Source organism: Diospyros lotus, chromosome 12 (assembly GCF_014633365.1).
Source record: "Diospyros lotus cultivar Yz01 chromosome 12, ASM1463336v1, whole genome shotgun sequence".
NCBI lineage: Eukaryota > Viridiplantae > Streptophyta > Magnoliopsida > Ericales > Ebenaceae > Diospyros > Diospyros lotus.
In genome coordinates this window covers 5598149-5614224 of record NC_068349.1, presented here as the reverse complement: position 1 = coordinate 5614224, position 16076 = coordinate 5598149, and the positions used below count along the sequence as shown (strand labels likewise).

Here is a 16076-nt window from a genome sequence, read left to right as displayed (position 1 = left end):
ATTATACATATCCTTTCATCAGCTACAGAGTGGGAGGAGGTGAACCAAACAGAGCTCATTAAATTCCCTCAGAGTGGCTTTCACGGGTGTAAAAAAGCAGCAAAAGCACTTAGAAAAACAAAGGGACCAACACCTAACATTCATGTGTTCCTACACAAAATTCCAAACGCCAATCTTGTCCCTTTGCATAACCTGCCAAGCTGTGTCTCCAGACCCCTCCTCCAATACCCTCTTGCCACCTGTTATTCCAATACCCACTCCCCCCCCCCCCCCCCCCCCCCCCTCCTTCCAATTCTCTCTTTACTTTAAGCTTCAGCCTTGAATTCAATTATCACCACTCTCATTTTCCTTATTCATTGCCATCTCCATCTCTCCAAATCCTAGTAAAGAGCATTCATTCATTTCATCATCATTAATGGCTGCCCCCATATGGCCACAATTGGCAATGCTATCAGTAATAGTTGTCATAGGAAGCTCATTCTCAGCTTCACTGGCCTTGCCAGAATCTAAGTCAAGTTTACCAATCTCCACCATTTCAGCTTCTCCAGCAGTTCTTCCAGGTCCCCCCATGGCCTCTCCTCCAGCCCTTTCTCCAGACATTACTCCTCTGTTTCCAACCCCTGGTGGGGCTGCTCCAGTTCCATCCCAGTCCTCTCTCCCAACAATCCCTTCCAGCCCCAGCCCGCCCAATCCCGACGAAATGGAGGCGCCGGGGCCAAGCTCGGAGGTTTCACCATCTGGGTCTTTGCCAGTTCCATTATCAGAGGTTCCGGGCTTAGTTGGGTATTCAAATTCAGTGGTGTTTCTGGGCTTGATGGCCTTGTGGTTAGTGCAGCTTTCTGGTATGTAAAGGTGGTTCTTTTAGCTTGATGGGATGGGAGAAAATGCGTTGGTGGGGAGGTTCAATTATTCTAGGGTACCACTTTCTCTCGCCTTTTACATGTATTTATCTAATTTTCCTTGCATATGAAGGCTCTGAGATGTATGGCATTCTTCAATTGTGATAATGATTGTCTCATTAAAGACAGTTAAGGATGAGTAAAGGGGAACTGTTCTTTTATTGAGCAGATATTCTCAATTTCACATCCTTCATTTATAATTTGTGATAATGATTGTCCATTTGGTTCGTCAGTTTGCAAAAAGCAGAAAAAGCGGTGGAATTTGGATCACTACAAATACTCATCTACAAATTAATATTGTACAAAATAGAATACTCTCTAATTTTCAAGCTTTACCCTATATATTTATAGAATGATGGAACTGTGTTTTCTACTGGCTGGCTTGCTACATCAACTAATCTAGAGAACAACTCTAGGGCTGCGATTTTGGAGACCCATTGAACAACTTCCCAAGAAACATCAACTTCAATTTGCGCAACTCAGACGGGCTGCTTTTCTTGGGGGATTCTTTAGCAATACATTTCCTCAGCTTAAGATTCTCCTCCCTGAGCATATCCATTGCCAGACTGAGCTGTCTTATGACCTCTCTTTTCTCTTCATCTTTCTCCGCTAGTTTATCGTTCTGAATTTTGTTTTCTTCTTTGAGCATTTCAATTTCTTCCCTGAGCTTCACCATTTCATCACTGACAACCGTGCTTGAAACTTCCTTGAGCTGCTCGATGATCTTTCCTTTCTCTTCTTCTTTCTCTGCTAGTTTATCGCTTTGAATTTTGTTTTCTTCTTTGAGCCTTTCAATTTTTTCCCTGAGCTTCACCATTTCATCACTGGCAACTGTGCTTGAAACTTTCTTGAGCTGCCCGATGATCTTTCCTTTCAATTCATCTTTCTCCTCTAGTTGTTTCTTTTGAATCATGTTTTCTTCTTTGAGTCTCTCAATTTCTTCACTTAGTTTCACCATTTCATTGACAGCCTCCCTTGAGACTTCCGTGGGCTGTCTTATTCTCTCTCTTTTCTCTTCATCTTTCTCCTCTATTTGTTTCTTTTGACTCTTGCTCTCTTCTTTGAGCCTCTCAATTTGCTCGGTGAGCTTCATCACTTCACATTTGACAAGCACGCTTGAAACTTCCTCTTTCTCCATTTCTTTGTTAACTGGATCTTCTTCTGGCTCAGGATCATCAACCTCAGATTCACCAGATTCCATAGGATCGTAGGTCTCGGAGAAGCTGTCATATGATTTCTCAGTGCAGGTCATCAGCTTCTCTACTCCATATTTAAAAGACAACGGGGATGCCCATGGTGCAGTGAGACGAAATCCAGCATCAGACTTGAGTTGATCGTATCCCTCTGCTAATGAACGATGGGCCCGATAGAACTGCTCAACAATACTAATGAGCTCTGGCCGCTTCCTGTAATACATCTCCGCGCGTTGGGCAAAAGACTCTGCATCTGCCTCTATTATCCTCAGCATAGCCTCTGTCTTCACATCAAGCTCTGTTTTGAGGTCAGAAGGGCGTCGAACTTAGCAAATTTTTAACGACGTTAGAAATTCAATGTGCTGAGAATTAAGAAACTAGAAAATGAGGACAGATTAACTTAACCCAATAAAATTCTTACTGTGGAAAGTGAGATGAGATAAGAATGCAGAATAGGGGTAATATAAATTTAGTAGGAAACAAGCTAGCTAATCAAGATTTCCAAGTACAGTGCATATATTTCCTACAGTCCCCTGGCATTCAGGCTATTGATTCCCCTCTTAATCATTACTGCAATCAAAACTTAGGATGAGCGATCATTGAATTTTCATGTCATAAAGCATATTAAGGTCACTCATCAACCCAAAGAATTATCCCAAGTAATCAATTACAGGTCCCATGCAGGAAATAGAATATAAAGTGAAGAAACTTTTATCCTATCTCCAAAATCTCTTAGGGTGGCTACTTTAGTGTTCTAACTAATTTAATGAGGGTCCCCTGAATTATTAGCTCATAAAGATTGCTTTAGGGTATTAAAAATGATCGTAAAAGATAATCATACGGACAATTGATGCTCTGTCTATGAAACTCAAAGGCCCTTATAGATTGAACCGTCTAATGATTACACCAATTCCCAAGCAGCCCCACCATCTCACGGTTGTCACCAAATACATCATTCAAGGATCGTATACAAGCCATAATAATGATACCAAGAAAATAAGATGAAAACCCCTGTCCAAATTAAACCCGCAGCTTATCTGTCAGTTCCCATACTAGTTGATCCTAGTTCGCCAGTATGGTACATTGCATATGGTTCCCAATATGCTGAAATTGAGTATTTTCTTGATGGCCATGCTTAAAAACCACCAATTTTCCAGCTGTCACATTTGACACAAATACAACAAGCCATTCCAATTCCAATTCCAATTCCCTTTTCTTCTTCTTCTCTCCCTCCCCCCCTCTTTTTTTTTTCCAGTTCTAATTCGAGCAAAAGATTTCTTCTAATAGAAAAGCTCAAAAAATACCCTTTTCAGCAAATTGGGTATATGACCGTTACTCATTGTAATCATGTTGTATGTACAATTTCAAATTTCTTTTGCAGCTTCGGCGTTGACTTTTAGTTTATTCATCCATCTGGGCCATATACAACAAATAAATAGTCCTACAAGTTCCAAATTTTCTTTCACAGACAGATTCAGGAACTGTTGGCAATTTAGTCCTCGTGAAAGCATGGTCTTTGAACATGAATACACTAGAAGAGGTAAAAAAAATAAAAATAGCGTGTCCGTTACCTGAAAGGGTGGATTGGAGCCATGGCGAGCGTTTTGGGGTGGTGGGGGAGGTGGCGCTGAGATTGTCCAACCACCACCAATGCGACGATGCCTCCGTCTTCTTCGTCTCCATTCCGCCACTTACCTGAAACACAGCCGTCAAATTTTCAGTTGTACGGTACAGCATCATACTTCTAGTCAACTAAATTTAAGCCTTATAATAGGGGATAAATTTGGTTCTCTCAAGCTAATTCAATTTTTTAAAAAGAAAAGAAAACAAAAAAGAACAACCACAATCTCAACAAACAATTCGTCAAATAACGAAAACCAAGTCTTTAAATAAATAACATGAAATATAACAATCAAACGCTAACACTATTTGCGAAGGAATCAGTTCCATACCACTTGATGCAAAACAAACAAATTAAACAAAAATAACAATAACAATGAACACCATTGCACAATCTACTTGAAGAACTCGATTCAGCGACTGTCGCTTGACAGTTCTTCGTGATAATCGATATTTACTAAGAGAACCTTCAAAGATTGTCGTTCCATGGATCGCCGTTGAGCACCTGTAGATTGCCCGATCTAAGAAGATACAGAGAATCAGAGATATATAAGTGGACGTATGTACCTGAGAGAGAGAGAGAGAGAGAGATTGTATGTATCTCCGGGGCAATAAGAAATAGCGTAGATCTTCTCTTCTCCTCTCTCTCACTCTCTATGTCCGGCTCCCCCAATCTGAGTGGGATACGGACTACAATCAGAGAAGGAAGTGTTTGTATTGTAATTTGAAAAACATCGCCGAATACGGCCGCCATCTCTTAAGAGTTTCGAATCCAATCCTATCAGGGCCTGCCACGTGTTTCTAGAAACCCTCGTCGCCAGCACGGGCTTTATCTTGGAATTCTCACTTTTACCGTATTTCCCCCCGGCGGGGCCCACTGTTTCGATCCCAATTGCCCCTGGTCTCGGGCCGTTGTGTAATTTCCCTTTTCGTTTTTTTATTAATACCTTCTGTATGATAATATTATATATATAGATATAACAAAGAAGGGAAGGGACAGGTTTGAAAGGGAAGAATTTAGTTTTGGCTGTATTAAGGAGAGGAGCGTCTTCTTCTGTACTGCCAGGCCAGGCCACGTCCCTAAAAGGGACCAAATTACTGTTGGATTTGCGACAACGGTCGAAATATTCCGACGTCACATATTCCCTTTTTTTTAACAGAGAAATTATTTAAATTATGTACGAGTAAAATAAAATTTAAATGGAAATTAATTAAATAATATTTGATAAATATATTTTATATTTTAATTTTTTAATATAAAATTTAAGTAAAAAAATCCGTCCATGAACCATCTAGACAAGTTTCTCAAAAAAAAGAAAAAAAGAAAAAAACCATCTAGGCAAGTAGTAGGTAGCGATTTTGGGCTATCTCATGAGGCCCAATCATATTTGAGGCATAGTAGTGCTGGGCCCAAATATGCAGGATACTAAACATCAGTTCCTAGATTATATATAGAAAAGTTAAAAACTCAATCCCAATATTGGGTCCGGTCTGGGCCTAAATCCTTCCATAATACTAACTGGGCCTGAACTTATTGGGCCGAAAACCTCAACTGCAGACATTTAAAAGGAAAGTGCCTGTTATGTTTAGGGCTCAGAGCGTCAGACAATGAATTGTGGGTTTGAATTTTTTTTTTTTTAGTAAATTGTTTTTAGATTTTTCCTGATTTAAAAGTTATTTGTACGTTAATTTTTTTATAATTTAAAAATATTTTTTAAAAATTATCAATTTATTTTTTTAATTAACATAATTTGTAATAGATGGAGTATTTGAGTAAAAAATAAACCAGAAAAACTTTTAGATTGCATTTACGTAGAGATATTTGAAATAATGTTATTAGAAATTCTAAGTTTAAAATTTAAGTGTTTGGATAATTTCATAAATAAAAATTTCAAAATTCAATCATTCTAAAATATATACGTATAATATATAATATATACACACACATGTATAATATGTATATGTATGTATGCATCACACACACAGATATATACATATATATATATTATATACAATAACAAAATTAGTTAAAAATTTTTATTTATGTATAAAATTAGAGGAATAATTTGTCTTTATGTTTGTGTGAAAAAAATTAAAAAAGCTTTAAATAAAAGTTTAGTGGATTACAGTAATAATTATTATTTGGAGTTTATGAATTCAAATCGTTTAGAAATTATATAAATAGGAACAATTTATATAGAAAAAAAATAGTCTCATGATGGTTTTATATTTGTTTTATAAGCAAAAAATTTAATAAAAATAGAAAAATAATATACGAAGATAAGTTTTCAAGAGATTTAGTATGGTTATTGTCATGCTAGACTTAATCCCACACTAAGACGTGGAACACCTAGTCGATGTCATCTGATCGAACGAGACTAGGTTAGCCTTTCTCACACTTACACAACTGAGTTGAAAGAATGAAGGAATATTAAAATTCACAATTCTAGAGGGAGAATCACTCATTGAGAGAGCAGCTCTTAGTTAAGATTCATAGAAGATCTAATTATGATCTAATGAAGATCTTTGGATCTCTAATAATAGGGGTGAATTCAAGAATTTAGAACGTAAGAGTTGGAAATTAAAAAAATCAATGTAATAAATTCATATATATAACAAAAGTCATTTTTATTTAATTTGAAGTTATTTTCAATGAGATTTTGAAACATAAAATTTATCTACAATAGAATCTAGATCTATTTTCTCAGCAAATTCATGTTCGATGTTGAGTATCATACAATTAGCAAGAAAATCATCCTTTATTTTGCTACTAAGTTTCGTCTTCACAAAATGCTCGCTCAGTAGTCGTAGTAGAAACATGTAAAGTTAATATAAAATGAATCAAGTTAGTCACCATAATATAAGTTTTCAATCTTTCACTCTCAATCAAAATACGTCATAACTCAACAAGTGTAGATACTTGAAAATGAGGATCACTTTTCATATTTAGCTCATAATGTTCAGCTTGTATTCCAAAGCACAAATGTCTTGCCGTGAAAAATTTGTAGGATAGATTTTTCTACAAATGTACAAATATCATGACAGTTAAATGATTCAAATGAGTTTATGGGATCTAAAGCTGCACCGAGAGAGAGAGAGAGAAACTCTACAGATGTATCATTAAATCTTGTATTTAACTCAATCAATACAAAATCTATTGTTTCATTCAAAACATCAAAGTGATAATGATCCATTGTAATCTAATCACGAGAACGACAAGGACCAATCTTATAGAAGCTATCTAGATCAGATATGTCAACTTTAGGATGTTCAGCTCGTATTCCAAAGCATAAATGTCTTGCCGTGAAAAATTTTCAGGATAGAATTTTTCTACAGATGTACAAATATCATGACCGTCAAATGATTCAAATGAGTTTATGGGATCTAAAGCTGCACTGAGAGAGAGAGAAACTCTACAGATGCATCATTAAATCTTGTATTTAACTCAATCAATACAAAATCTATTGTTTCATTCAAAACATCAAAGTGATAATGATCAATTGTAATCTAATCACGAGAACGACAAGGACCAATCTTATAGAAGCTATCTAGATTAGATATGTCAACTTCATATCACTTTCTAAAGAAATTCTTCCCAGTCATCATCTCTCAATTTTTGAAGAAGTGTTTGTTGTAGAAAATTTTTTATCGTGGCCAAGATATCTTAAGATTTCATTTGAAGTGTTTGACAAAGAACATCAGTAATTCTCATAATGCTATGCATTATATGCAAGTTGAACACAAAATTAAAACTTTTCAATTATTTGTAAGCACAAATAGTTTCATAATAAGTACTTCAACACCTTACAAGTTGCATTGTACACATCGATCAAGCTCTTTGTAGTGTCATAATGAGGACTCCAATGACAAGCTCTAGATCATTGCAAATTATCCACTTGATTGACTCCACTTCTTGACTTGTGCTCTCCAATAACCAACATACACTCAACTTCTTCTTTTCGAGCAGCTTGCAACTCAATAACGCGCTTAAGAAAAGAAGTGGTAATATTGATAACATTGTCCAAATGAGAAAAGAATTGTCAAATAACATCAACATCTCTCGCTACATACACTAATGTCAACTATAATCAATGGCAAAGCAATGAACATAATATGCATCGGGACAATCTCTAAGAAATAATGCCTGAAGTTTATTATAAGCGCCACGCATGTTAATAGTAATAGAGATGTAACCTAGGAGTCAATCATAAGAGTTGTGAGTTGGTTGTGTCTCTTATAAATTTTAGACATATTTTGATTAATAAAAGTATTTTTTTCTTTTAATACTTGATAATGCGTTCATCTTAATGTTTTCTTATCTAAATGAAGCCCAAAGAATATAGCAATGTCAATCGGGTTATGATGAGATCATACTAATGAGACCGAATGACTGATGCTTTATTCTTAAATTATTTTCAGTCATAAAACTATAGAGTGAAGCCTTTATAGTACTGTCAAGACAAGTACACACTATGCATACTCGTAAAAAGGGTAATTGATATCATTGGCTATTTGTGTAGTGACACTAATACAAGTATGTAGGTTCTCATTAGTGAATAGGTTCACTGAATGACCTAACCCCGAGAACATTGTTGAGACAACTTGCTCATGTTAATTTAGTTTTGATAATTAACAAAAAGAGAATTTTCAATATACAAAATATAGTATTTTTAGTGATTAACAAAAAGAGTATTTTTCTTGAAAATATTAATTGTAGTACCTAATTATTTTTAATTAATTTATAAAATATATTTTTCATAGCATATGTATTATTAAAAATATTATTTCCTATTAAAAATATTTTTAAATATTTTTTAGATTAATTTGTAAAATATTTTTCATAGTTTATGTATTACCAAAAATATTATTTTCTATTAAAAATATTTTTTAAATATATTTTTAATATTAATTTATTAAATATTTTTTATAGCATATATATTATCAAAAATATTATTTTCTATTAACAATATTTTTTTAATATATTTTAAATTAATTTATAAAGTATTTTTTAGCTATGTATAACAAAAAGAATTTGACAAAACCAAATGCATGCCCCATGGTGATCCTAGCACCTCAAGATTGTCCTTACCTTCCCTTATCAGCTGATCTACAAGTCATCTTGGTTATTTTAGTACACATATTAATTTTAAATTATACTAAGTTTTTCTACTGTAACGGTTATATTTTTTACCGTTGAAAAAGTGGTTAAAATGCCTATAAATAGCCCCTAAAACTCATTTTTTGAGTATTCAAGTGCTTCCATTACATATCCAAAGCACCTGAAATCTCTCAAATGCTCTCAAGCAAAACATTCAAATAATCTGAAACTTTCAAAGCATTATTGCACATCAAAGAATCATAAGGTAAGAGGAGAAAAGTTCTTCATGTCTTCTACGACAAATCTGAACTTCTCCATTTGAGGTTATAAATTTATTTATTTATTTAAATATTATTACCTTGTCTAATTTGTTATTAATTTCTTATTTGTGTCAAAGTGTGGACAAATTATTTGTAATATTTAAATTATCATTGTGGATTGTATAGGTTTTCTAGAACTATTAAAATCTAGATGAATCTAGTTTTCAAGGTAATTAAGTTAGGAAGAAAACTTTGGTGTAATAGTTGTCTAGAACCCGTTATAATCTAGGTGTGTATCTAGTTTTCAAAGTGAGTTAGTGTGAAAATCTTGGTGAAATTATTTTAGTGGAACCCCAAAGGAGGTTATTTTTGTTATATCTTGGGAGAGTGGACTAGGTGTGTGTAAAGATCCCGAATCACTATAAATTGTGTTATGCCTCATTGTATTTATTTTTGTTATATCTTGTAGGTTACATTTATTATTAATCTCAAATATAATTTATTATATTTATTAAATATATATTTTTAATAAAATCATTAATCAATAATATTTATTAAAATTGAAAAAAAATTTAATCACTCAATTCACCTCCCTTCTTGAGTGGCCAAACCTTGAGGGACTAGCAAACACCCAAATGGTAACTCTTACTAAATGTCAATTGGGAGTTCTATGTAACGATAGGTGCTAGTAATCTCTTTTCCTGAGATATCATGGTTATCTTGTATGAGGAGCATCATGCTTTGATGCCACTGTTCGGGGTCTAGTAAGATAAGTCTCTAATAGGGTGGTTATTGGATATGAACCAAATCATACGGAAGTATGTGAGTATGCAAGATGAAATCTATCGACCTTAGTAAGAATCATAAAAGGTATATGCTCTATGTGAATGATGAAGCCAAAAAATCAAGAAGTCGTTGGCCAACGCGAATAGTTGAGAATTAATAAGAGTTATTAATTCAATTACAAAAGTTGTGGATTTAGCATTCGTACACATAGTGTCGGTTATTGAAAGTTTGACATTTCACCATACTTCTAGACCGTATTAAGACATTAAGATAGAGTGATTGAATAGCATTGTAACTCATCGTGGAAAGGTTCATTTGAAGTGTCATTTGTATTTTATTATGATATGAGGGCATGATACATTGTTAAACGTTAATCTTGGTCTAAGCTCAAAATGGTAATTTTGTTATGAGATGACATAAATTATCAATCATAATTAAAGAGTTTAATTATGAGTAGGATTCTATAAATTGTCCTTTGCCATCTTCATAGTGAACCTACAAGGTCACATACAAACAAAGAGGAGTTTTATGAAAAAATTCAATGGGATTGAAAAAGTGTTTTGCGCCCGAATGAGTTTGTGAGTTTTTTTGGCAAGCTAGCACTTGTGGAAAACACTACAAAAAATTTAGCATTTAGTGACGAAAAATTCCATCGCTAAATGTTAAATTTTGGTAGTTGATCAGTGAGCGACGAAATTATATTCCGTTGCTGAATTTAATGCGTCCGCAAAATCAAACATCACGACCTTCCTGCACGCGTGGCCCCTCCCCCCTCATGTGCCCCATGTGGCCACGCCTTTGCTCACCACATGGCAGCGTTAGGATATTACTCCCAGCTATTATCTCAAACTCTCTATCGGATTCGAACCCCCAATTTCTCATGACCAAGTTCCGCGCGTAGCCGGCTAATATGGAAGTTTTGTTGTTTATTGATGTGTATAAAATATATTTATAATATTCTCTTCAAAACTTTTCAGAATTATATTTACATTTCAAAATTTTTAAAAATTATTTAATTAATGTTAGTAGAGGGAAATGAATATTAATTTTAATTTTATTTTTTATTAATTCAAATAAAAAATTATAAATTATTATATTAGTAGTGAAAAATTATGTTCTTATTTTGATTTTAATTGTAATATGTTTAAACAATTATTAATTTAATTTTTACTTAGTAAATTATGATATGTTTAAATGTAATTTTTAGTTATTTTAGAGTATCATAAAAGTTATATTTATATTTGTTTAAATAATTTAAATTTAAATTTCTTAAATAATTTATTTTTTTAATTATTTAGTGACTGAATATTCCGTCACTAAATAAATTTAATTAATTTATTTTTTAATTTTTTAATGACGGATGTGATCTCGTCGTTAAATTTTAATTTTTTATTTAATTTATTTTAATTTTTTAGCGACGGGGTGATCCTATCTCTAAATTTTACATTTTTTATTTAATTTTTTTAGCGACGGGGTTTTTATTTATTTTATTTATTTTTTAGCGACGGGGTGATCCTGTAGCTAAATTTTATATTTTTTATTTAATTTATTTTTTTTTTTTAGTGACGGGTGTGACCTCGTCACTAAATTTTATATTTTTTATTTAATTATTTTTAGTTTTTAGTGACAGGGGACATGCCATAGCTAAATTTTACATTTTTTATTTTTTAGCGACAGGATTTTCGTCGCTAAATTTAGTGACGGGTGTATCTGTCACTAATTTCATCGCTAAATTAAAAAAATATTTAAAAATATTAACGATTGAATTTCCGTCGCTAATTAGTGACGGAATAATTCTGTCGCTAAAAGCTGTTTTTCTTGTAGTGAATGTCCACAAGATGTTAATAAGGGGCAAGAGAAATTGGGGGAGAAAATGACAATGGGTCGCGTTCGGCATGGCCTGAGGCCTGCCCGCGTGCAGCCCAATAGGTGCCCGACATGGCCTGGAGGTAGCCATGGGCGCTCGCGCAGGCTAAGGGGGCAGATGGGCCACGCATGGCCTATCGGCTGCCAGGTGTGAGCGGTGGGCAAGGCTCGCCACCCTGCCTACGCGATTAGCCTACTAATGGGCTGTCGCGACCCAACACGTCCTAAACATGCTGGACTTGATTCCAAACCCTAGTTAGACTAGGGTTTGGACTCATTCTCTATAAATAAGCCATTAATGCCTTTGCATCTTAACGAAAAAATAACTTTTGAGAAAAGTTTAAGAAAGAAACTCGATATTTTCAAAAGATTGGGTTAAATCTTGCGTTCTTGGCGCAAGAAGTCTCAAGAGGCATGCTCGTTGACATTCATAAATCTTCTCTTTAATGCGAATCACTTATAGATGGTGGGTGACACCTCACAGCATGAAGATTCGATCTTCTCGCATTGAAGAATCAAAAGGTTGGTTTTTATTTTTTACTCTTTATTCTTGAAAAGATTATATATTTGCAAACTAGATCTGGTCTTTTGGGTTTTATGATTGGCCAAAGAGTTTGGTTGATCGAAAAAAATTTAAATTTCATTGCGTTATGTTCTTTGAAACCAACAACCAGCACCATCATACCCTTGCCCTCTCATTTTTTTTTTTCACCTGAAGCTTGTGTTGAACAAGAACATCAGATATGTCATTGCTTAGATTTGTTGATGTGGTATTACTAGCGCTTTTGATATGAAATAAGCGTTTTGTCAAAATACCCTGACAATTCACAAACCTCTAGATTATTCCCATTTGCTCTCGGTTAGATGCATCTTGCGCTTCATCAACATGAATACAAATGCATTCATCCCCAACTTCTTCCTGAATCATCCTTCATACTCTACTCTCCATAATGTGCAACATCTCTTTTTGAATACTTGGAGCAATGTATTACGCATTTTGTGGAGCATTTTGCAATACAACTTTATCAATTTCTGGATTTGATTCTACCGTAAATTATACCATCTCAATAAAATTCCCATGAATCAATGAAGATGGAGATTCATCATGACCTCTAAAGGCACAACCTTGAAATGCTAGCCAACGAACACTTTGAAATGAAGTCTCCACATGCAACCAACGTCTCTCAACTTCTTTCATCGTCACAACATGCTTCACCTTGTCAATATGTTGAGACGGTTTCATCAAATCTTTCATTTTTCTCTCACACATATAATGATTTGATTAATCACCATGAGTAAGAAAAACACATTTTGGTCCATCATTAACCATCTTACATTTGTTATATCTAGTAGTGATCAATGTTGAACTGTTGGACGCATTACCATCAATTTGAAAAAGAAAGCAATAGAAACAATAGGCCTTATCCGTCATAGACGAATACTCCAACCAAGGAAACTAAATGAACCATTTTTTCTGAATATACGACAAGCTTGAGTTTTTCCTTCTGTCCTCGAATACTCCATAAGTTTTGATTGATAAGGCCCAACTTTTAGATATGCCATTCTAATCTCATCTCGTAGATTAACAGGATGTTCATATAACTATTTTCTTTTTTCTGAATCTCGTTATGGTTGTAATTCAGGTCTTGAGGATGAAAGATGTTTAATTTATGGAGATGAAATTAAAGGAATTTGCTCAGTAGGAATTGAAGGTTGATCCTCAGTCAATCCATCAATAGTTGCAATTTCATTAAATTGATCTATCTTTGAAAAGAATGAATACAAGTTCCTACTTTTCTTGGGAGAGGGTAGACCTTTCGTTTGTAAATTCTAAAAACCAAAAACAAAAAGTAACAATCCATCAATAACACAAGAAGTAAAAAACAATCCAAAATTCTAAAAACATGTCAAAAATCATTCATTAATTTGCTGATAAGGCAAAAACAATTAATTAACTTGTGACAAGGCAATAACAATACTTTAATCTGTCAACAAGTCAACAACAATCCAAAAACAAGCGCATAAAACTGACAAGGCCATAAAAATACATTAATTTGCTAGCAAAACAACAAGTGTCAACTAGTAAGACGAGCGCGCTAACCGTACTATTAAAATGAGGGAAAGATATTGTACTTTGGTCTTTTTCTTTGTTGCTTCTTCTTCCAGAGTTGAGAATCACTACCCAATTTTTCTAAAGGCAAAATATATATAAAGAAAAGAATAATTAAATCCATATACTATATTAATCTATCAAAACAAGAAAAAGGAACAATATCCATTACTTGATATAAATTCATAGAAAGTAAAAAAATATTAAGAAAAATCATCTAACTTCTAACTTTATAAGAAATAAGAATGTAAAGAAAATTAATTCAAAAAATCAGCTATAAATATTCAAAACTTAAAGCACATATTATAATCTATAGAAATAATAAAACATGGTTCCATTACATAATCTAAAAAATTAAAATATGAAAATTATTGATGTGAGATTTATGCACAATTGATTCAGGCAATGTACTTTAGACAAATACATATGTAGTGATAAAAGGAATGTTGATTCCACAAGAACTAAATCACAATATAAAATCAATTTTAACTTAGCTTTAGTTGAATTAATTAATTAATTGAATGAATAAAAAAAGTTAAATGAAAAACTAAATTCTTTTATGAGAAAAACTAATAAATGAATGCAACTAGGGTTTAGATTTCATTTAATTTAGATTATGTAATTATCTATTCAATCCAATTTAAAGCCAAAAATACCCTTACAGTATTTTAAAATTATTTGCATGTGATAGTGGATTTCTTTCAATTAATTAATAAATTTTTTCAAGTCATATTAATCCTTTATTAATTCAATTTTATCGTCAAATTTTTAAGCCAATATCAAAAAGAACAAATAAACATTAAGTTCATTGAAAACCTCTAATCTCATAAGGGGATTTGACTTACCAAACTTCTTTAATTTTAACACATGAGCTAATCATCTTTCGATATTATAGTGTTATATGTAATTTATATTGACTATGGATCTAATTTATAACAATCATTTAGTCAGTTATACATAAATCATATAATCACTAAAAAGTTGCCAATCTTTTAAAATATTAAATACAATAATATAAATTTCTTATGCAAATACTAATATAGTTTTGAATCAAATTAAACAAATAATAAAATAACCCTAAGAATAAAATCCATCCAAACCCTAGTTAAAACAATTTAACTAGATATAATTAAAATAAAAATATAAGTTGAATGGAAAAGAGAATGCTTGTTGTCCAGATCTAGATCAGATAGATCTGGATCGCGCCCCCGCCTTCCTACTGCTCACTTGCATTTCTGCTAATGCTACGTGAGGCCATGGCTATTACACCTTGGCCATGGCCTTACGGCTTTGCCATGCACCTTGGCTTACGGCTTTGCCATGCACCTTGGCTTTCTTTTCCCAGAATTGGTTCTTCCTCATTACTTTATAGTATTATACATACATGTACGCATGACAACTTTAGTTTTTCTCCAATTCCAATTCTCCTTTACCATAGCCTGTCGCTGCTCTTTTTTTTTAATTTTTTAATATTAATTTATTAATTGATATTATAAATTAATCAAAAATATATTTTTAAAGCTCAATTTCATGAATTTATTTCCTTTGTTTAATTCCTACAAAAATAGATTTAAATTATATAAAATTTATATAAACACACATTTTAAGTAAGAAAAATCACATAAAGTTAAACTCGAAATTAAATAAAAATATATATAAAATTAAGACATCGATTATTTTTAGAGATTCTTAGTAATTTTTAGAATGCTTTTAACATTAAGAAAAATAAAATAAAATACTCAATCTTATTCTTACCTGCCATAGGAGCATTGAAATTAGAAGTTAGGGTTTATACATAGATTGAGAACCCTTGCTAGTCGCTCGTGCCTTTAGAGAGACGAGAATTTGGGTGAAATTGATGATTGAAATTTGGGGCAAATGATAAAGAATGATAAATTGAGAAGAAATGGAGACGGTAAAGGTGTGAACTGTGAAGCGTGAATGAAGTTAGGAACGGTGTCGATGGACGTGAAGGAATAGAGAAAGAGAAAAGATCTAATGGATTTAAGTATTGGGTTAATTCAAAAAAAAATTAATTTGGGCTAGATTATGGGTTTAGCTTTAGACATCATATTTGAATTGGGGTTGAGAAACACAGACTGGTTAAAAGGAATACGAGTTGATAATTGAAAAACTAAAAAAAAAATTAATTTGCATGGATTCAAGCTAAGGTTGTCATTGGTTGAAATCCAATTCAGCCCTCTCTTAGATGTGTCTCTATTTAATAGTGTTTTTCTTTAGAAT

The 16076-nt window shown here is 33.0% G+C and overlaps 2 protein-coding genes across 5 annotated transcripts; both read right to left on the bottom strand.

Moving 5' to 3' along the window:
- Positions 1-302: 302 nt before the first annotated feature.
- On the bottom strand, positions 303-1093 carry LOC127786802 (uncharacterized). Its single transcript, XM_052314464.1, has 2 exons — positions 1085-1093; positions 303-858 (listed from the first exon to the last, which is right to left on the bottom strand). Exons 1-2 carry the CDS (start codon positions 1091-1093, stop codon positions 325-327), a joined length of 543 nt encoding a protein of 180 aa, XP_052170424.1. The 3' UTR covers positions 303-324.
- Positions 1094-1141: 48 nt separating this feature from the next.
- Positions 1142-4446, bottom strand: LOC127786479 (protein NETWORKED 3A-like). 4 transcript variants are annotated; one of them, XM_052313899.1, is made up of 3 exons: positions 4280-4446; positions 3664-3787; positions 1142-2417 (listed from the first exon to the last, which is right to left on the bottom strand). In XM_052313899.1, exons 2-3 carry the CDS (start codon positions 3773-3775, stop codon positions 1312-1314), a joined length of 1218 nt encoding a protein of 405 aa, XP_052169859.1. In that variant the 5' UTR covers positions 3776-3787; positions 4280-4446; the 3' UTR covers positions 1142-1311. The 4 variants fall into 4 exon arrangements, with proteins under 4 accessions (XP_052169859.1, XP_052169861.1, XP_052169857.1 ...); XM_052313901.1 differs by having other exon boundaries at positions 1142-2390; XM_052313897.1 differs by having other exon boundaries at positions 4180-4442.
- Between the last annotated feature and the right edge of the window lie 11630 nt (positions 4447-16076).

Excerpts from the sequence above, each read along its gene's own strand:
- LOC127786479 (XM_052313897.1), bottom strand. The coding sequence starts at position 4,200 with ATGGAACGACAATCTTTGAAG. Across the intron at positions 3,788-4,179 it reads TGGAACGACAATCTTTGAAG|GTAAGTGGCGGAATGGAGAC; the intron begins GTTCTCTTAGTA and ends GCTGTGTTTCAG. Across the intron at positions 2,418-3,663 it reads GCTCCAATCCACCCTTTCAG|TTCGACGCCCTTCTGACCTC; the intron begins GTAACGGACACG and ends AAATTTGCTAAG.